General features: G+C 39.8%; 1 protein-coding gene and 1 pseudogene across 1 annotated transcript; both read right to left on the bottom strand.

Annotated features, from left to right (window-relative positions):
* Positions 1–2,262: 2,262 nt before the first annotated feature.
* Positions 2,263–5,119, bottom strand: LOC107618583 (photosynthetic NDH subunit of lumenal location 5, chloroplastic). The gene is made up of 5 exons (XM_016320692.3): positions 4,984–5,119; positions 4,428–4,871; positions 4,286–4,340; positions 3,637–3,722; positions 2,263–2,768 (listed from the first exon to the last, which is right to left on the bottom strand). Exons 1-5 carry the CDS (start codon positions 5,026–5,028, stop codon positions 2,616–2,618), a joined length of 783 nt encoding a protein of 260 aa, XP_016176178.1. The 5' UTR covers positions 5,029–5,119; the 3' UTR covers positions 2,263–2,615.
* A 7,204-nt stretch (positions 5,120–12,323) lies between these two features.
* On the bottom strand, positions 12,324–14,576 carry LOC107616275 (exocyst complex component EXO70C1 pseudogene; annotated as a pseudogene).
* Between the last annotated feature and the right edge of the window lie 5,309 nt (positions 14,577–19,885).

The raw sequence follows: 19,885 nt of genomic DNA, 5'->3' as shown, positions 1-19,885 counted from the left end.
CCTGCAGCCTTGGCGTAGTTCCTGTAAAAATTTCCAGCATCTTCAAGGGTGGTAAAGGTCATTCCAACCTTCGGAACAAACTGGTCATCAACAACAGAGATAGGATGCAGAATACACCATGTCAAAAACTAAAAATACACCCAATAATTACTGATATAATACACCCGAAAGGCAACAACTCAACTAAAATGATAATAAAAGCCATAAACTGTAAATACACAGGCTGCAGAATACACCATGTCAAAAAATAAAAATACACCCAATCATGTCTGATATAATACACCCAAATGACACAACTCAGCTAAAATAACAAAAAAAAAAAACCATAAACTGTAAATACACAGGCTGCAGAATACACCATGTCAAAAACTAAAAACACACCTAATCATGTCTGATATAATACACCCGAACGACAACAACTCAGCTAAAATAACAGAAAAAGCCATAAATTGTAAATACACCCACACTTCCCGCAAAAATTCACCCAAAAAGTTCTGATCTACACCCGAGCGTCTGCTATAAATTCCAGATAATTAATCAAAACTAATACATTAGATTCAATCCACAGATTTATGTTCACGCGTTAGTTTCACAGTCAATGTTCACGAATTATTCAGCTACACAATGCTATACAAATTACTGCAACAAAATTCAGAGTAATCGTATGTAAATCAAACCTCAGGAAGTTCGTTAGATTCAAATTCATAATCCACTTCGCCCTGATTCAGCTGACAATCTGAGGTTGAATCATCCATTATCTTCAAAACGAGTTCAAACTTTGATTTCAGAAAACAAAAAATCGAATAGAAAACAAAGCTGGAGTTACAGAGAGAGGAACTAACGTAAATGACGAAGAACAAACCAGTGAGAAAGGAGGGGAAAAGAACGATCGAAAAAAGCAGGGGAAGACGCGCAAGAAGAAGAACGAGCAAATCTAGAAATAAGGAGAACGAAGAAGGAAACAAATCTTTTAAATTTGGTAGTTATATATACGCGGGATCTTTATATAGCGCGTGTATGGGACGTAACCCTTGCAGCGCGTTTTGGGGTTTTATTGGTTAATTAACTTGTAAAGCTTACAAGCCCTAATGGCTTGTATGCAGAGCTTTTCTAAAACAAGATATATAGAATTTAAAAAAATACACGTATCTCATTTACAAATGAGATACATTCATAATTATTTGATTTACCCAATAAACAAGATAAATCAATGTATTGTAAATTAATAAATACGTTACGAATTATATATTTCGGTAAATAAAATAATTAAATTATTTATTTAAAAAATGCCAACTTTTGCCTGTTATTGCACTCGGGTACTGCCGTACTGGTAGGGCTGCACATGGATTGGATAATATCCGCATATCCGCGGTAATTATCCGCATCCGATCCGAATTTTGCGGATATTATCCGATCCGCAGAGTCATCGGATTATATCAGATCCGATCTGCACTATGATAGAATCAGATTGCGGATTTGGCAGTGATATCCACGGATCCGATCCGCAAATCCGCATATCCGCACATCTCATATAAATAGCATAGTTTAAGAAAGTAAACCCTAATGTGATATGAATTTTAGTGTGTTATTTTATGAATTTTATATCTTGTTTTTAATTTTTTGTTGTACTTCAACTTAGAACAATTAAACTTAAATCTTGTGTATTTATTTTGTTTTTGTTTTTTTTTTTTTTGAACTTGATCCTTTTATTGATAATATTTTAAAAGTAAATAGGCTTAAACAGGTGAAAAATAAATTTTCTGAATTTTTTTCAAACAAAATTTTACAAAATCTTAAAATTATTTTTTTGAATTATGCGGATCAGATCGGATCGGATCCAGCCTGAAAAAATGCGGATATCGTATCCGATCCGATGAGTGCAGTGCGGATCGGATAGAATTTTAGGCTATATCCAATCCGTGTAGTTACTGGTCTAGTTACATTTGAATAAAATCAGAAAAATAAAATAAAAACAAATATCGATGACACGTAAGAAAAATCATTTCTAGACATGCCAATATGCCTTGCAATTATTACGAGAGCAACATCTATATTATAGATGACACATTATTTTCTAAATATTTTTCTTCGTTATATCCATTCCATTGTCACCAAAAAATAAAAACAAAAATCCATCCATTCCATAAAGTAAAGATAATGGTTTTGTTATAAAATGGCCATCACAATTATTTATTTGATCATTTAAAATGTTTTTAATATCATTATATTTGACTATTTATATTGTTTAATTTGCTATACTAGTAATATTAAAATTTGACCATGCCTCTCATACAATTTCAAGAATTTTATCAGAGTCCAATTCCAAATGGAAAAATCCACTTTGGCTTAATGATGTGGTCAGATTGGAAATGAATTTTTCTAACGTGACACGGACACCAACTCAAACTAAATCTACTGGAATACAGGTGCTAGCAGGTTCTGGGATCAGAAAGGAAACAAAAAGGTACTAAACTCAACTCAGCAGTGAAATGAAACTCTATATATAGAAATAAAGCCCCTCCTTTCTTTCTCTCTTTTTTCTCTACTCTCCCCATCCTTTGTCAACGAGCAACCGCCAATCAAAAGCGAGGATCAACAAACAAACAACCACCACATCAAGCAATTGGAAGCTCACCAGAGTCACTGATGGTAACCTTCTTTCTTGGACGGTCTCCCCGATCTGTCTCCTGCGACTCAATCAGCCTAACAATGTCCATGCCTTCCAAAACTTGGCCAAATACAACATGTCTCTGATCCAGCCATGGTGTCTGCCAATTCATCAGACAAGTTGATTAGGTCAAACCAAGGATCATAAACATTATCCCCTTTGTTTTTAATACGTATTTTAGAGTTTTTTTACTTTTCATCATAAAGAGTAATGAGTAATCAATGTCAGTAGTACTCAGAAAAATTGCAAAGCATATATGTGCAAAGGTTTAAAAATGTTGGTGATACTGATACTAAATATCAGGATAAACTATGACATGGATATAGGAAAAATTGGCAGAAAAGTCAACAATTGATACCAGCTGCAAGGCCACGGCCACAACATTCCCTTCACTCCCTTCCATCAACACTCTCACATACCCCCCACTAACCACTTACCCGACACCCTAGCAGCCCCCCTCCTCCCAATATAGGTTTACACTACCCATTATCAATAGAGAAATAAATCATAATCACAATGCCTCTCAGTGAAATAAGTCAATTCTTCCTAGTTCCAATGTGTGGAGAAAATGACAGTAACAACAGTGTCGAGTCCCAAGAAATGGTCACCATATGCAGTGAACTCAAACTCAGGTAAAGTCTAATGATGGTACCAGATATTTGATTTAATATTTCTATTTTACTCGTATTTGCAATTGATGTCCATAGCCCACAGGTTGAGATTGCAAGGAGACACTTTCAAGGTGAATGCAACTTGCAAGAGCAGGGGAAAACAGGGCAGTTGGACAAAAATAAAATAAATAAAATAAACAGAAAAGAGTAAGTTTAGTATATTTATTCCATTATAGTATTAACATGGATCAATTTGGTCACTGACATGCATCGGCCATTTGAGAACATGCCACTCCATGATTAGTGCATTTTGCCTAGAATAAGGGTAGACAAAAGAGTTGGAAAAGGATGATATACCTTCACCGTGCAAATGAAAAACTGACTTCCATTTGTGTTGGGGCCTGCATTTGCCATGCTCACAACTCCAGGTCCAGTATGAGAGACTACAGATGTTGTACATATCAGCATTGTATTTTAAATAATACTTCAACTAAATATTCAATACTCAAGATGAGAATAGAAGAAAACACCTTATTGAAAAAGTTTCTCCCCTTTTTATTTACATAAACAAAATGAAAATAAGTGAGACAATATTGATGCAAATGCTTCCATTAATTTCATTAATTTAATTTCTGAATAGTGAATACTACAATGGATTCTAGCACATGGTCAGGACTTTAGGGTCTCCTTAGGAAAGCAGACCCTCCCATTTCTCCTCCGTGCCATCAACGACACTCCCCTTCCACCCTTGATTAAAAAAATGTCCCAAACATAGCCGAATTGGCAATCTCTAGGGTTCTCAAAACACTACTGAAGTTGAGTATTACACTCAAAAATACACTCTTTCAGGTTTCAAGTTGCTTGACCATCGAAATTACTTGTAATTAACTAGTGTCAAACTTATTTAACCAACAGCCTCCCTATAGTTTGACCAAGTGGTCTGTACTTTGTAGATAAGTATGACATTTGTGTAATGAAGTGAAGACACAAGAGTGGGTAAACTCACGTTTAAAATTCTCATCTTTGAAGGTGCGCCCGTATATACTTTTGCCTCCAGTTCCCTGCAAGAAGAGAAGAGATACTTATGTAAATGCTGTATTAAATGAAACGAAGGAACATTGTTAATAGTAGTTAATACAGAGACATACATTTCCTTTGTCAAAGTCTCCTCCTTGAATCATGAAATCCTTGATTACACGGTGGAAGGTGGAGCCCTTATATCCAAAACCCTTCTCTCCAGTGCAGAGGGCGCGGAAATTCTCTGCAGTTTGAGGAACATCGTCACCGAACAGTCCAATCACAATCCTCCCAGCAAGCTTCCCAACGGGGTTTCCAATGCTGATGTCGAAGAACACCTTGTGAGTTACTTTGGACTGTAGTGGTGCATCCTCCGAACTCGCCCGCACAAAACCCCTTTGCCTCGTGGTTCTTACGAGCGGAATCGCATTCAGTCGCGGATGAAGAATCCCCCCGAGGAGCCTGTGCTTCGATGAAGTAGCAATCGCACTGCAACTGGAACTGGTGCTGATTGCGTTAAGGTTAGGGTTAGGGTTCAAACCTCTGATTCTGCTCCTGTTTCCTGAAACATTTGACTGAGCACCCAAAACACATATATTCTCAACGAAACAAATTGCGGAAAAAAAAAAAACAAATAAAGAAAAAGAAGTAGAAACGGAGAAATGAAAAGTTATCATCTTTACTTACGAGAGTTGCTGCCGCTGTTGTTGTGATGGTGAATGTAGCTGCCATTGATTTCCACCGTCTGAGTATCACCACACTGCGAAACCAATATGTAGAGTTTGATTGTTATTATCGCATTTTAGGATATAGGATATTCCCGTGCCGGCATGCACATGAATTCACCTTGAAATTACTATATTATCCCCCAATATTATTGACAAATACATAAATGACCATTTGTATCCATGAAAGATGAAAACGCTGATATATGTACTCACAGATCGAAATTAAACTTGTACCCACACAAGATGCCTTCTGTATGACAAAAGTAGCATGTCTTGGATCTACACTTAGTTCGTGGTTATCGGACTCTACGTGACTCTCCAACCCTCCAAAAGTCCTATCTACGTGAAAGTGAACGTTTGTATATGAAGGTGGAAAGGGCTTTACGCATTAAATTGAAACCCTAGCAACTTATCTTCTCCAATTTGAACCATACCCCCAAAATCAAATATTGTTGAAATTCAAGTGTACCTACAATCAGAAAGAATTATCTCGTAACCCCTGGAATATCTTTGCGCAGATTTAACTCTGCTGCAAATGATGGAAGTCACAGCAGTTCTGCAAATTCGAAAAAGATGAAGGAGAAGAAGCTCGACGGCAGATGTTTCTGTGGGAGGGAGGTTACTTTGATGGAGTCTGGCATGATTATGAACCCTAATAGATGGTTCATCAGATGTCTTTTATGAGCAGTAATGGCCAAACAATGTTGATGTTGAGGTGAAAAATTTTATTTTTGAATTTTAGTTGCATTTTGGTGCGTTTTTTTTTTTTTTTAAGACAAGAGAATACAAATACTTTGTTTGGGTGGATGAACTCGAAGAAGGATGGGAGGGTCTAACAAGATGTTTAGTCAAGAGAAAGTCGGAGCATTCTTATGCAATGCATGATGATAGATTGACTGTCACTGCAGTGGAGGAAAATCAGCAAGCATCCTCAATGATGGCTAGGAAAATAGAAAAATTTAAGGTTGAAATTAGGGGTGAAATTAGGGGAATTAGAATGTTGCTTTCAACCGTTGCGTTGGAAGTAGCGTTTTGTTTATTCTGTGACTTGTATTTGGTGATGAAATTATAAGATCTGTAAAATTGGGGATCTTTGTTCATGATAGTGAAATTTGTTCCTGATATTGGCATGATATGTTGTGTTCCTTATATTGTTCTGGTTTTTTAATTTATGATACATTGACGTAGACACGCATGCTTTGAACTTGTTGCTGCCATCTGAAATAATTTTGATAACGTTTATTTGTAGACAATGCCATTGAAAATGCACATGAATCTTCTTAAGGATCCAATAATAAGTTGAATCTGTAACATAGTAGCCTGATGGTTTTGGTTTTCAATATATGAGTTTGTTTCAAATTCAGAACAAGATGTTGTTACAAGAGTGATAAAATTAACAATAAGTTGGAGAACACTTATATATATAGATACTGCAGGTTCCAATGATTGTCACATAAGCAAAAAAAAGCAAGTATTGACAACTCAAATCACACCTTCAAAACCAGCATAACTAAGTCTACACTTCGACATACCATGAAAATGCATAACAAAATACAAGAGTTATGTATCTCTCTAAAGTATATCAAAAACAACAAAAAGCAACCATAACTAGTCTACGAAAATGGGGTCAAGTTATTGCTCCCGCTTAAGATACCATTTTTTCCTCCTCATCAACCGGTACATAAAAGGTTGGAGGCTTGTCCAGTCAGGGTTCGGAATGAAGGATTGTCTTGTAGGGAGAGACCTCTTTGTTGACCTTCTCTTGTTCACCTTTGGCCGTCCCTTAACCTCATATGAAGGATTGATTTGATTATTTTGGAGAGTCCTATTGGAGTTAGAGGATGGGACTGACTCAGGGATTGATTGTGAAAGTGGATTTCTATACGGATGTGGGATGTATTGGGTTTGTTGTTCAGGTGCAAGAGGTTCAGAGACATTGTCTTCAGAAGGGGAAACTGGGTCTGAACCATCAGTATGTATTGGTTGCTGGTCATGCTCAATAGGTTGCTAGGAAGGTTGGGACTGAGTTGATGGTGGCTCATCCGGTAGAACAGGTATTGGGAGAGGCTGAGAAATCTGTCTTGCATCAGGGGATGATGAATGTGGTGGATCTCCTAAGTGTTGGGGCAGTCTGACACTGTCCTCATTCTGGACCTCAACATCAACCTGGTTATTGTTTTCATGGGCCTTTTCCCTAGGCTGGGCCTCACCCCTTTCTTGGGCCTCCTTCACAACTTGGACATGCCCTACTATTTTAGCATCGTCATCATCTTTCACTATTATCAATCTTCTTCTTGGACTATTCTTTGGAGTTGGAATCCTTTTAGCACAGTTCTTTATTCTCATCTTTGATGGAGTCACATTCTTCTCCTCAACTAGCACATGCTGATCCATCGGATTCTCAGTATAGACATTAATTTTGTTACCGTTTCTTGCGGCTGCCTCGTACATTTTAACTATATCCATATCAGCCCTTAGTAACCTCAACCCATTATCGAGCTCCTTCCCAGGTTCTAGCCAGTAAAAGTCAGTAATAGACGTATATCCAATGTCCTTCAGCAAATCAGATATGAAAAAACTATTCAGGGTATCAACGTTAACCCTCTCAATCTCTATTATTTCTCCACCAATGTAACTAACCTTCCCACATGGCCCTCTCTCAAACTGTCCTCTATGATTAATTGACAGAGTTATATGGATGGTGGTCATTCCTGGAAGTAAAATTAAACAATACAATCAAAGAAAATATTTTTTGTAACTGCAACTAACACAAACCCTCAACCAACTATTCTAACAACTCTCAAACACATAAAATTAATAACATGGTTTGATAAGGTTTCAGAATCTGTCTAATTAGTGGCAATGACATATGAAATTTTTCAACAATTGCAAAGATGTACCTCTGTTCTTCACGAATGAAAGGGAGTGACGTCTTTGCTGTCCCCGAAGAAACGCCTGGTATGAGGCTTTCCTTGTTAATCTATGCACGATGAGAGTATTACGTGTTGGTGGTGATCGATTGGGAGTGCTCTGATCGTTTTCTCCGATTTGGGCATGGAGCCACGATGAACCTCTGCTAGGGCACAGAAGAATCTCCCGCAAAATGTGCTTCTTTTTCCAAACCTTTAGTGAAAACAAACGTTCACTTCCACGTAGATAGGGCTTTTGGAGGGTTGGAGAGTCACGTAGGGACGGATAACCACGAACCAAGTGCAGATCCAAGACAGGCTACTTTTGTCATACAGAGGGTATCTTGTGTGGGTACAAGTTTAGTTTCAATCTAGTGTGGGAACATATGTCAGCATTTTTATCTTCCATGAGTACAAATGGTCATTTATTCTTTGACAAATAAATCCTTGACCTTTTAAAATGGTGATAAATAAGTTTTTCATAAAATTTGATTATAAATACATCCCTCGTCTTTATAAATGATAGACAAATACATTCTTCCGTCTATTTATTTCTCTAAAAGCCGATAAAAATGGCTGATGTAGCATCGATATATTAGTAACAGAGCAACATGTTCGTTATGGTACTAAAGTGGCATGACCCAAAAAAAATTGAGGACAACTAAATCCCTGAACTAGTAAAACGACGCTATTTTTGGGAGCTACCTTAATTCTTCAAATTAAAGGTAGATTTTATTGCAACACCATTGTTGAAGGTTATTTGTTGTTAGGGTTGTGTTTCATGATCAGCAAAAATCATTTTCGAGCACGCAACGAGTCACATTACATTTTTGGTACCAATTAAAAACTTAAGACAGAAAGCAAAGCGTGGCACCACCGATGGTTATACACAAGCTGAGCTGACACTATCTCAGTTTGGACCTCAATCAGAAGTAAATTCCAGAAACAAATTTGTCCTCTTGATAAAAAAAATTAAAGAATTAAATTATCTTTTTTTCCTTAGGAACTGTTGTGCACATTTTTATTTTTTAAGGATTTTAGTTGTCTAATTAGTTTTTATCAACTATGTGACACATGATTGTGTTATGTCATTGTTCAAAATTGACAACAAAGTATCCCTGAGACAATCAATCAGAACCATGATGCAGTAAGCAAATATCAAATATCGAATGCAAACATTTGAGCTTTATTAATCTGATCCAAGTGTATAATATTTTTGCAGGGTAGCTCGAATCCTGCTAATGGGCAACAACAACTTGCTCTATCAAGCAGTCAAATATCATCAGTAGCACCAAATCATCTATGTCTGTATCTACAGTCCCTACAAGGCCAAAATAACATAATTCATTAAGCAATAAACATAACACAATTTGTAAACTCATACCACAATTTATTACAACAACAATGTACATAATCTGACTGTCTATTTTTCAAGACTCAACGATAACAACAACAACGCAACTTACAAGCAAACATACAAGAACAATTCACATATTAGCTTTTTTTGTCCTCTCTAAATAGGCCAGCTTCTTTTTTAAATTCACCAGCTTCTTTTTTACTTTATTCTTGCACAAATATTCTTTCACATCATCAATTTCATTGTCACAATTTAACCTATTTGTACTCTCAATTTTTGCAGCATGATCATTAAGCTAAATAAAGAACTTGCAGTAGGCTGAATTTATCAGTTACAAATTCATAAACAAAATAAATAATTCATGAACAACATCAATCTCATTCAACATTTATAACCATCTTACCTTAAAGAAGGGGCACATGAGAAACTATTTGTTGGGGTTGGTTGGCATCTTGAACTTGTAAAATATAGCATAGACTATTTACATTTGAACATCAGAGCAACGCCATCCTTCTCCTCTCTACCTTGCATACAACAAAAGGTAGAGGGCAATGAGACTCCTTGCGTGCTCAAGGAAGCTCCTTCGTTGGCCATGGAACACAACCTTAACCACAAAAACCCTCTAGCAATGGTGCTGTAATAGAGTCTGACATCAATTTGAAGAGTTAGGGCAGCTCAACAAAACGACATCATTTTTCTAATACAGGGACCTATTTGTCCTTTATCTTTTTGGGACCATGCCATCTTACCAATGTAACAGACATGTTGCTCCATTACTGACATATGGGCGCCACATTAGCCATCTTAATTGGCTTTTGGAGAGGCAAATAAACAGAGGGATGTATTTATCTGCCGTTTGTAAAGGTGAGGAATACATTTGTAATTAAGTTTTGTGAGAAACTTATTTGTCATGGTTTAAAAAAAAGTTAGGGACTTATTTGACCTTTTTTCTATTTTTTAAGTGAATAATCACCTTAAAAACAGGTTTGGTATGAAAAAAATATGGACAATCAGTATTTTGAAGACTTAAAAATCAACTAAAATAACGTCAAAAGGAAATGATAAATAGGTCTTTAATTTGTTATTTCAAAGACAAATAAGTCTTTGATTAATTAAAAATACAAAAATATCATTTATTTTTTAAAACACGAGATATCTAAGTTCCTCTAAAGGATCTATTTATTTTTATATATTTTACACGGATGGACTTAAATGTCTCATATTTTAAAAAGTGAAGGATGTTTTTATATTTTTAATTAGTTAGAGACTTATGTCTCTTTGAATTATAAAATCAATGACCTATTTGTTTTTTTCTCTAACATCAAACTTCCTTGAGAATTATATTAATTTTTAGAGTATATATTCAAATAGGTCTATAAAAAATTTCGCATCGAACATTTTCATCCCAAAAAAATTTATTATGTTGAGGTTACTGATACAAAAATAAGACATATAGATCATTGCGTCACACTTTTCAGGACCTATTTATCCAAATGAAAACAATAGATCTAACTAAGGTAGGAACTTATATATCTTATTTTTGTAAAGTTCAGAGACTTCGATATAATAAAATTTTCTTCAGAACAAAAATGTCCAATACGAAAATTTTCAGGACCTATTTGGATATATATTTTAATTTTTATTACAACAATAGAAGCTAAACTATTAAAAAAAATTGAAAAATATATTTGTATTGTTTATTATTATTATTATGACATAATTTGTCTCATTAATACTAGAAAGTCAATATTTTTAATAATAAAAAATAGATAGTTAATTAATGTTGGTTTATATATATATGATAAAAACAAAGAAAAAATATTGATCACTTATTATTTCTTATAAAGAAAGAAATATATGTTGAAGAAATTGTCAACATGTCTTCGAATAGTGCTAACGAATGGAGCGGTGGGGATCTCTTTAGTTGTTGATGGTTATGTCGGAGATGACATGTGATCGTTTTCGTGTTGTTGTGGTTCTTATTAAGTTTGTAAGTTTTTTTAGTTTGTTGATGGATATAATTGCTCTACTACTATTGTGTTGAGCTGTTTGCTTTCAAAAAAAAGAAGAAAGAAATACATTGAAGACGAGCTGACGAGTGAAATTAGATCGCATTGAGCAATAACTAAACACTAAAACATGACTTGCAAGTTGCATCATAAGGGAAAATCAGGGTTTCATAAGTGAATAATGTATTTGCGCATGTCAAAGTCAATCTTCCTTCTTTACAAAGAAGTTCACCACTGAGGTTGTAATTCTTTGGCTTCTGCAAATAGCTTATACAAATTTCCTTTTTCAAAGTATATTCTTACTTGTTAGTAAGAAACAATAGTTGAGAAACATTTTTGTTTAGATTGTTGGTTACAACCCATGAAATGAAAGGCACCCTCAACGACTATTAATCCATCTCCTTTTACTATGTCATGAAAAATGGATCAATAATCATGAGATATAACAACAAAACCAACTACAAACACAATAAAACAACAGTTTAACATGGTCACATCCACATCTACTAAACACAATTATCACCTATTAGTACAAACCGCAAAACATATTCTATAGTAACTGTTTTCCTAAAGATAACAACCAAATCCAAAACCTACTTTCAATGGCATATTATACTGGTCACCGAACATTTATATGTTTTACTATAAATTTTAATTTGGAATAACACATTGAAATTGTTCTAGGGAATGCACAGAGGAACAAAAATGCGGTACCACAGTAGATCTAAGTATTAAAAATACAGAAGATAGATTAAGACAAATTGCACTAATTTATACTAAATTACAATTGGTCCAGGATGCACCACAGTGATGCCAATAATAAAAAAAAAAGCGTCCCGAACCCCCTTAATTGAAGGAGACAGCAAAACAAATCACCTAACTAATTTGCTAATAAGATCATCAATAAATGCATTTTCATGACTTTGTTGATTAGTAAACACTATTTACATTAAAAATGATAAATATTATTAAGAAATGGAGATAGAGCACAACATCATGTGTGAAAATGAAGCATGGTTGATTATTGATGAGTCTTGTATAAAAATAAACAGTATCACGATTTCCTTTTAGTAGTACCCCCATCAAATAGTTCTTCAATTATAGCCTCAATATCTTCAGGATGATACTTAATATACTTGTCAACATGTCTACTAGAATTTAAATGGTGCTTGAATCTGCCATAAAAGGAGCGGTAAGCTGGGATCACCAAAGCAGCTATTGAAGCTCTGAGCTCAGACTTAAGCTGTTCATCACTAACCACCCAAGAACTCTGCGTTTTATATATATCTTCAAACGTGCTATTGAAACGTTTAAACTTATCTTTTAGCTCTTGTTTTGGCTTTTTATCTTTATTGGCTCTCGGGCTTAACACACTACTCGTGTTTCCTTGAAGTCCATCTGTACTAAGGCAGTTCAAAACCTTAGACCATGTTTCTGTCCGGTAATTTTTATGGTGCAGTTTTAACCCGGATTGCCTCTTTCTACACCAATTGTCACCCATGCATAGGTGAAGATCTTTGCACCCTTTCACCTTCTGCACTATGTACCTCCCATTATTCATCAAGAAAACACTTCTCAATGCAAAATCCTTATACAACATGGCCTTGTACTCAAGATTCAAGCTCAACAGGTCCATGATTGTCATTAACTGAATCGCCAAGGCTGAATTCTTAGGCGTTCCATCGTCCTCCTCTAACTCGATTTTGCGGATAGGACTGTAATAACGGCAAGTATGATAATCATCCTGAAGGCATTGTCGCAGAACTTGTTCCAATGTGTCCTTGTACTCGCAAGCATACTCCAGATAATTCATCACATAGCGCGTCAATGGATGAATTGCGCCGTTAGGAACCGGAACCCTGTCGTTGTCACCCTTAACGGAATTTTCCAAGTCGCGAAACATGGCCATGGTGGCCTCTGCTATTCGAAGCTTGGTGGTGGCTATCTCGTGCGCCAGCTCCTTCCTGCACCTCTCTAAGTAAGAACCGTCGGCGATGGCGATCTCCACCACGTCCCTCAGCGTCTCATACATGTCTAGAAACTTGAACAGCTTCTCTACGGTGAGCAATGTTAACACGACACCTTGTGCGAAGTTCAGGAAATGAATGATTACGGCGCGTGCAAGATCGCTCAAGAGGTTTTGAGATATGGATTGTTGATTGGGGAAAACTGAGGCGTAGAGCTTTTTTTCGCCGTTGAACAAAACGGTTATGCAATGTCGAACCGCGTTGTTCCACGTGGCAATCTCTCCTTCCAGCATTTCCCATTGCATTTTATGGATCTCTTCCATGCCTACGCTCACGTACCCGAACTCTTGCAGCGCGGTTTTGAAGGCGATCCTCCTGAAGCTGGCGAAAGCCACGCAACACTCCGTTTGATATCCCGCGGCGATCATGGCGCTGGCGATCTTGTTCATGAGTGAAACTTTCTCCGGAGAGAATGCAGGGAACGTTGTATCTTGATCTTGATCCTGATGAGACGATAGAGTAGGTATTATAGGAGGATCACTGAGATTTACAAGGTCAAAGGGAGAACAAAGCGCCGCATCATGAACTTGAGTAAGAGAACCGAAGGATGATGATTTTTTAGGAGGTTTAGGTTTGGATTCGGATCCGGATCCGGATCGAAAGCTGCCGTGGTAGCTGGAGGTAGGGGTGGTGGTGGTGGTGGATGATTTTGGATCCTGTAAAATGGTGCAGAGATGTTTCTCCAAGAACGACATAGCTTTTTCCAAGGAGAAGGTAGTTTTGTCCAAGACAGAGGGATCACAGGGGAAGGTAGAGAGAATAGCAGAGATCTTTGAGATGCGATCCACAACGGCGAGAAACAAGTCATCATCTTCTGCATCTTTGCCCAACTTGCTTTTACCGGTGTTGTATCTATACACCATGGAATCCAATATCTTGGTTAGACGGTGGACGCAATCAGGGACTTGTAGAAGAGGAGGAGTGGTGGCACTGGTTTCAAGGAAACCATCCACTTCCTCGGAAACTTGTAGGATGGTGTCGTGGTCCTGGAAGAATGCCGCCAGTTCCTCCTCTCCTCCGGCTGATTTCCATTGAGGACCGCCGCGAGTGGATGATGATGATTCCAAATCCTTGTCTCTCTGTTTCTGAGAAGCAGCGCTAAAATGATATGATGAAAAACTGAAGGATTTCTCCATACTAATAATGCTAACGCTATTGCATATTGCTACATGCCATTAGCTACAAATTTTTCTCTTGTTTGCATTGTTCTTGAGATTCATCAATCAAATTCAGAGCTCTAATGTCTTTCATGGACATGCATGGGGATCCGTATTGCTGCTCCTGTTTTTTTTTTTTTTCAAAAGAAAAAATTATGCCCTTTGATGTTTTTAGTTACTTGTGTAATTCTATTTCATGTTTTTTTTTTTTTTTTTACTTTCTTTTTTCTCTCTCTTTTCTTTTTTTTTTTGTTTGTTTTCCCTAGCTATTTGCCTATTTTGGTGATGACGTGGTAAAGTCTTTACCATTGACGTATATAGTAAAGTAAGAAACTATTCTAATATTTGCAAGAAATCTGTCCATCCATTTCTCTCCCAAAGCTCTTTCTTGCTGGCTTCAACTGCGCATAATTTGGATCTTCTGCGCCTCTTACGGGCTGCTTCCTCTTCATAGTTTCAAATGTTCCATTTTAGCTCATAAAAAGTAAATGACAATTATTTCGGTATTTTTTGAAAATTATAATTAAATTATTGTTTTTAATATAATTTGCATAATAAATTTAAGGTGTTTGCTACGGTTGATAATAAATTCATACGTACCGATACGTTTAAAATATGGATAAATAATACCAAGCCACGTGGAATTTATTTTTCACATCAACATTTAATTTTTATTTTTTTAAATATATATTATAGGGCAAAAAACCATAATAAGCCAATGCCAGGCCGAAATTACGTAAATAAGCCAAAACCAAAATCGTTTCAGTAATGAGTCAAACCATATATTAATATAATTCGAACCACAATGGTTCGAACTCCATTCATTAATAATTCGAACCAAGGCAGTTCGAATTACAGAGAGAAGCTGGTTCAAGTAAATCGAACAAGGTTGGTTCGATTTAGCAATGCTAGTAATTCGAATCTGGCTAGTTCGAATTATAGAGAGAGAAGCTGCATCATATAATTCGAACCAGGCTAGTTCGAATTATAGAGAGAGAAGCTGCATCAAGTAATTCGAACCAGGCTGGTTCGATTTAGTGGTAGACAGAGCAGTATATATATGGTTGTAAACGTGAGTTGCTCTCATTAGAGGGTGTAAGATGGCTAGTGAGGAGAGTTTTGTTGTTTTGGTTCACCACAGAGGATCCATTAAGAGGAAAACTCGTTCCAGTGTGAAGTTCACAGATAAGGATCATCTCTGTATTGTCTTGAATCCAACGACGAGCTATGATGACCTTGTTAGATCTATGCTGATGAAACTTGGTCTAGAAGGTGCGAAGCGGGTTAAGAAGTTTTTCTATCACATTCCAATCACGGTTCTGCAGGATACCGTGAAGTATGATTGTTTCATGATTGGTAGTGATGAGGACCTGCAAGTCATGTTTCTTTGTCGGAGGCAGTTTCTGGAGGTGAGGACACCAGAATTGTTCGCAAAGCTGGTTGATGTGGTATCCAGCTCAGGGGGTTCGAACCGGAATACCACCACGGTAGCCACGGCAGCCGGTTCCAGTTCCAGGCCTGCCGTTGCTTCTTCCTCCGTCCCTGTGTACGAGCCAGCGGTCCAACCTGTCGCCTCCCCGTCTTTTGCTGTTGATCTCAATGACGGCGTAGGCGACGAGGTAGGATCATTTGATATTCTGCCGAACGCTTTACAGGGTGTTCCACCGGTTGGCGTCGGAGACGGATTGTTGGGTGATGCAAAGGAGGACGACGTCGAGCCGGATATGATTGAGGATGACAGCGGCGACGAGGTTGGAGCGACTGAGCCTGCATTGGCGGTCGGTGGTTCTAGTTTTGGCACACAGTAGTATCCACCACATTTTTCCTCTTTGGACCTGGATGCCATGAGGCAGGAGGGGGTTTCAGGGCACTCTGTTGGATTCGGAGCTAGAGATGCGGAAGGGACTGCTGGTCTGACAGAGTTCCAGGTTGGTCAGCAATTTCAGGATAAAGATGAGGCCCTGTTAAGTGTGAAGACTTACAGCATCCGGCGAGGGGTACAGTACAAGGTAGTGGAGTCTAATTATCACCGGTATGTGGGCAAGTGTTCTGAGTTTGGGAATGGGTGCACATGGTTGATTCGACTGAGTCTCCGGCAGCGCAAGGGCATTTGGGAGGTCAAACGGTACAACGGACCTCACACTTGTCTGGCCACATCAATCTCGAGTGACCACAAGAGTTTGGATTATCATGTGATTTCGGCGTTCATTATGCCAATGGTTAGGGATGATGCATCCGTCAGCATCAAGGTGCTCCTGAATGCCACGACTGCACACTTTGGGTTTAGGCCTACTTACAGGAGGGTCTGGATGGCGAAGCAGAAGGCTATTGCCCTCATCTACGGTGACTGGGATGAGTCATACAACGAGCTGCCTAGGTGGGTGTTGGGAGTCCAGCTGACGATGCCTGGTACTGTTGCAGTCCTAAGGACGAGCCCCGTTCGAGTTGGAGGACAGGTAGACGAATCTCAAGCATATTTTCACAGACTTTTCTGGACTTTTCCACCGTGCATCGAGGCATTCCGTCATTGCAAGCCCCTAGTCAGCATTGACGACACACATCTGTATGGCAAGTACGGGGGAACGTTGCTCATCGCGATTGCACAGGACGGGAACTCCAACATTCTACCTGTTGCATTCGCACTAGTAGAGGGTGAGAATGCAGAGTCCTGGACATTCTTTCTCTCCCACCTTCGACAGCACATGACACCACAGCCGGGTCTGCTGGTTATATCGGACAGGCATAATGGCATCAAGGCTACGCTTGAGGCTCTTGACGGAGGTTGGTTACCTCCATCTGCCTACCGTGCATTCTGCATTCGACACGTAGCGGCTAATTTTGCCCTTACCTTCAAGGGCAAGGACGCACGGAGGCTTCTAGTGAATGCGGCGTATGCAAAGACCGAGGTTGAGTTTGATTACTGGTTTGATATTCTGCGGTCTGAGGACCCGGCGATGTGTGAGTGGGCGAACCGGATTGATTATTCCTTGTGGACTCAGCATCGTGATGAGGGGCGGAGATTCGGTCACATGACGATGAATATCTCCGAGTGTGTGAACTCAATCCTCAAGGGTGTCAGAAATCTCCCTGTATCCTCCTTGGTGAAGGCAACGTATGGAAGGCTTGCGGAACTCTTTGTTCGCAAGGGGAGAGAAGCTGAGGCCCAGATGGGAACCGGACAACAATTCAGTCAGCACTTGGTGAAGTGTATTGAGGCCAACTTGAAGACGGCCAGGTGCTTCATGGTGACTTTGTATGACCGGGATAACTCCGAGTTCACCGTAGCAGAGACCACTCCGACTGGTTCTTTCTCGTTGGGTAGCTACAGAGTATCGCTTGCCTCTCGGACATGTGACTGCGGGTACTTCCAGGCGCTTCATTTCCCGTGTCAACACGCACTTGCATGCTGTGCCTACTCACGGGTTACATGGACCTCTTATGTTCACAGCGTGTATCAGATTAGTTATGTATTCAGTGTGTATCGGATGGGATTCACACCTCTGATCCCGGAGGGCTTCTGGCCACCTTACGACGGGCCCACGGTGATTCCGGACCCTGACAAGAGGCGTGCGAGAGAGGGTCGTCCGAGATCCACTAGGATACGGACGAATATGGACGAGGCAAATCCGAACCGGCCAAAGAGGTGTGGCCTCTGTCGCCAACCCGGACACACACATCGGAGTTGCCCACAGCTTGGAGGATCGTCTCACACAGGAGGCCATTAGTAGCCATGTTGTTAGTATTAGTACTTATTATATTTAACTTTTCCTGTTAAATGTTATTTTTGAGCAGTTATGTAAATTAAAGATCTTTCTACATTGTACTGTGCATGCTGCGTTAAGTAATGAATATGTTATGTTTCACTTTGAGTATTGCTACAAGTCCCATAAATGCAAAATTTAATAACTAAATGTAAACATTAAACTGTTATATGATTCAATGATTATAAATAGTCACTGACCAATCCCGTAAACACCAGTTTTCAAAGTACAATACGATGAACAAACAACAAAGGAAAACAGCTATAAAATAACAACAAAAGTACATATGGCTATCATACATAAATGAACCCTAAGGAACAAAATACATCAAACGTGAATCATCTAAACAGATGCGAACCCGTACCACAACGACGGGGTACCCGTGCCCTCTGACCTCTGCGGATAAACGGCTCCTCATCCTCGATCTCATCCGCGTCCTCATGCGTGGCAGGCTATGCAGGTGGGGTAACATGGATGGGTGCCGCGGACGGCCCGGCAACAGACTCTGATGCAGTAGTGTAGGCGGATGGTGGTGTACCTCCCAAACCAAAATGGTCACCAACAGATGCCGTAGGAGGCTCATTCAGATCAACATCTAAAGGTGCCTGCGTGCCGGAGGTCTGACCACGTCTCCGGGACTGCACGTCCTCCTGCATGATGGCGGTAATCTCCTCTAGAAACTGCTGACCCCGAAGTCCGCATCTAGCGTATCTGAGGCAAGGAAGTCTGACCACTGTGATCCCGGAATAACCCATGGGGTACCCTCCTGCTGAGGCTGGTCATGGGCGGGTACACCAACGAAGTAATCTCCAAGAGGCCCCGACCTGAGTCCAGCGTCCCCAGGGTCAGCCCCGTCACCCATACCTGACCCATACCACTCACCTCCATGTCCGCAATCGTGGGTACTAACACCAGCAACTGCTACAGCCCCTGCACCATCCCCGCCCACGGGCCCATGCTGATCGTCGTCAGGGTCACGACCAGGGTGGTCCGCCGCAACACGCCCTCTCCGTCTCCCTCCCTGGCCTCGTCGTCTACCTCCAGCGGGACCCGCATCGTCATCATGGTCCATAGCATGCTCAAGCCACCTCCAGTCACGCTGGCTCTGTCGTGTCCCGACACGAGCTCTCCTCTCAACCCGCCGCCTGTCCGGCACGTCCTCAGGTCGATCCATGTCAGGAACTCGCCCAGCACCCCGCTGTGAGGCCTCAATTGGAATAGGAACCGCCCTCGGATCCCCCAAGTGCATCTCCGGAGACAGGAACCTCTTTCCATGCTGACTCCACCACTCGAGGAACTCATGCGATGGTCCAGGGTCGGCAACAACATCGAACCTCAGCACGGTCTCCGCACGGTCGTCCCAATAGAGATGCCACTTCTGCAAATGGTACGGGAACCATCGATCACCACCTCTGCCATCCTTCGACATCAGAAAGTCGATGTTCAGGGCGGGATTCGGACGAGGCTGCACCCCTCCGAACTGCGGAAGCACCCTATCTATCTGATGCCACTCTATGACGGCAAAGTAGATCAGCGACATCACAGACCGCCACAACGCCATATGCCGAGGCTCCAAAGCCTCTGGATGCACAACCTGAAGTACGTCGGGGCTGCTGTACGGCATCCAGATAAACTGCACGG

Source organism: Arachis ipaensis, chromosome B9 (genome assembly GCF_059453495.1).
Source record: "Arachis ipaensis isolate K30076 ecotype BB chromosome B9, ASM5945349v1, whole genome shotgun sequence".
In the NCBI taxonomy this organism is placed as follows: domain Eukaryota; kingdom Viridiplantae; phylum Streptophyta; class Magnoliopsida; order Fabales; family Fabaceae; genus Arachis; species Arachis ipaensis.
The sequence above is the reverse complement of the archived record's forward strand: the minus strand, read 5'-3'. Positions and strand labels throughout refer to the sequence as shown.

Coding starts and splice junctions, on each gene's coding strand:
- LOC107618583 (XM_016320692.3), bottom strand. CDS start 5,028: ATGGCAGCTACATTCACCATCACAACAACAGCGGCAGCAACTCTC. Junction 4,872..4,983: donor CAACAGCGGCAGCAACTCTC/GTAAGTAAAGAT, acceptor TTGGGTGCTCAG/TCAAATGTTTCAGGAAACAG. Junction 4,341..4,427: donor GAGACTTTGACAAAGGAAAT/GTATGTCTCTGT, acceptor CTCTTCTTGCAG/GGAACTGGAGGCAAAAGTAT.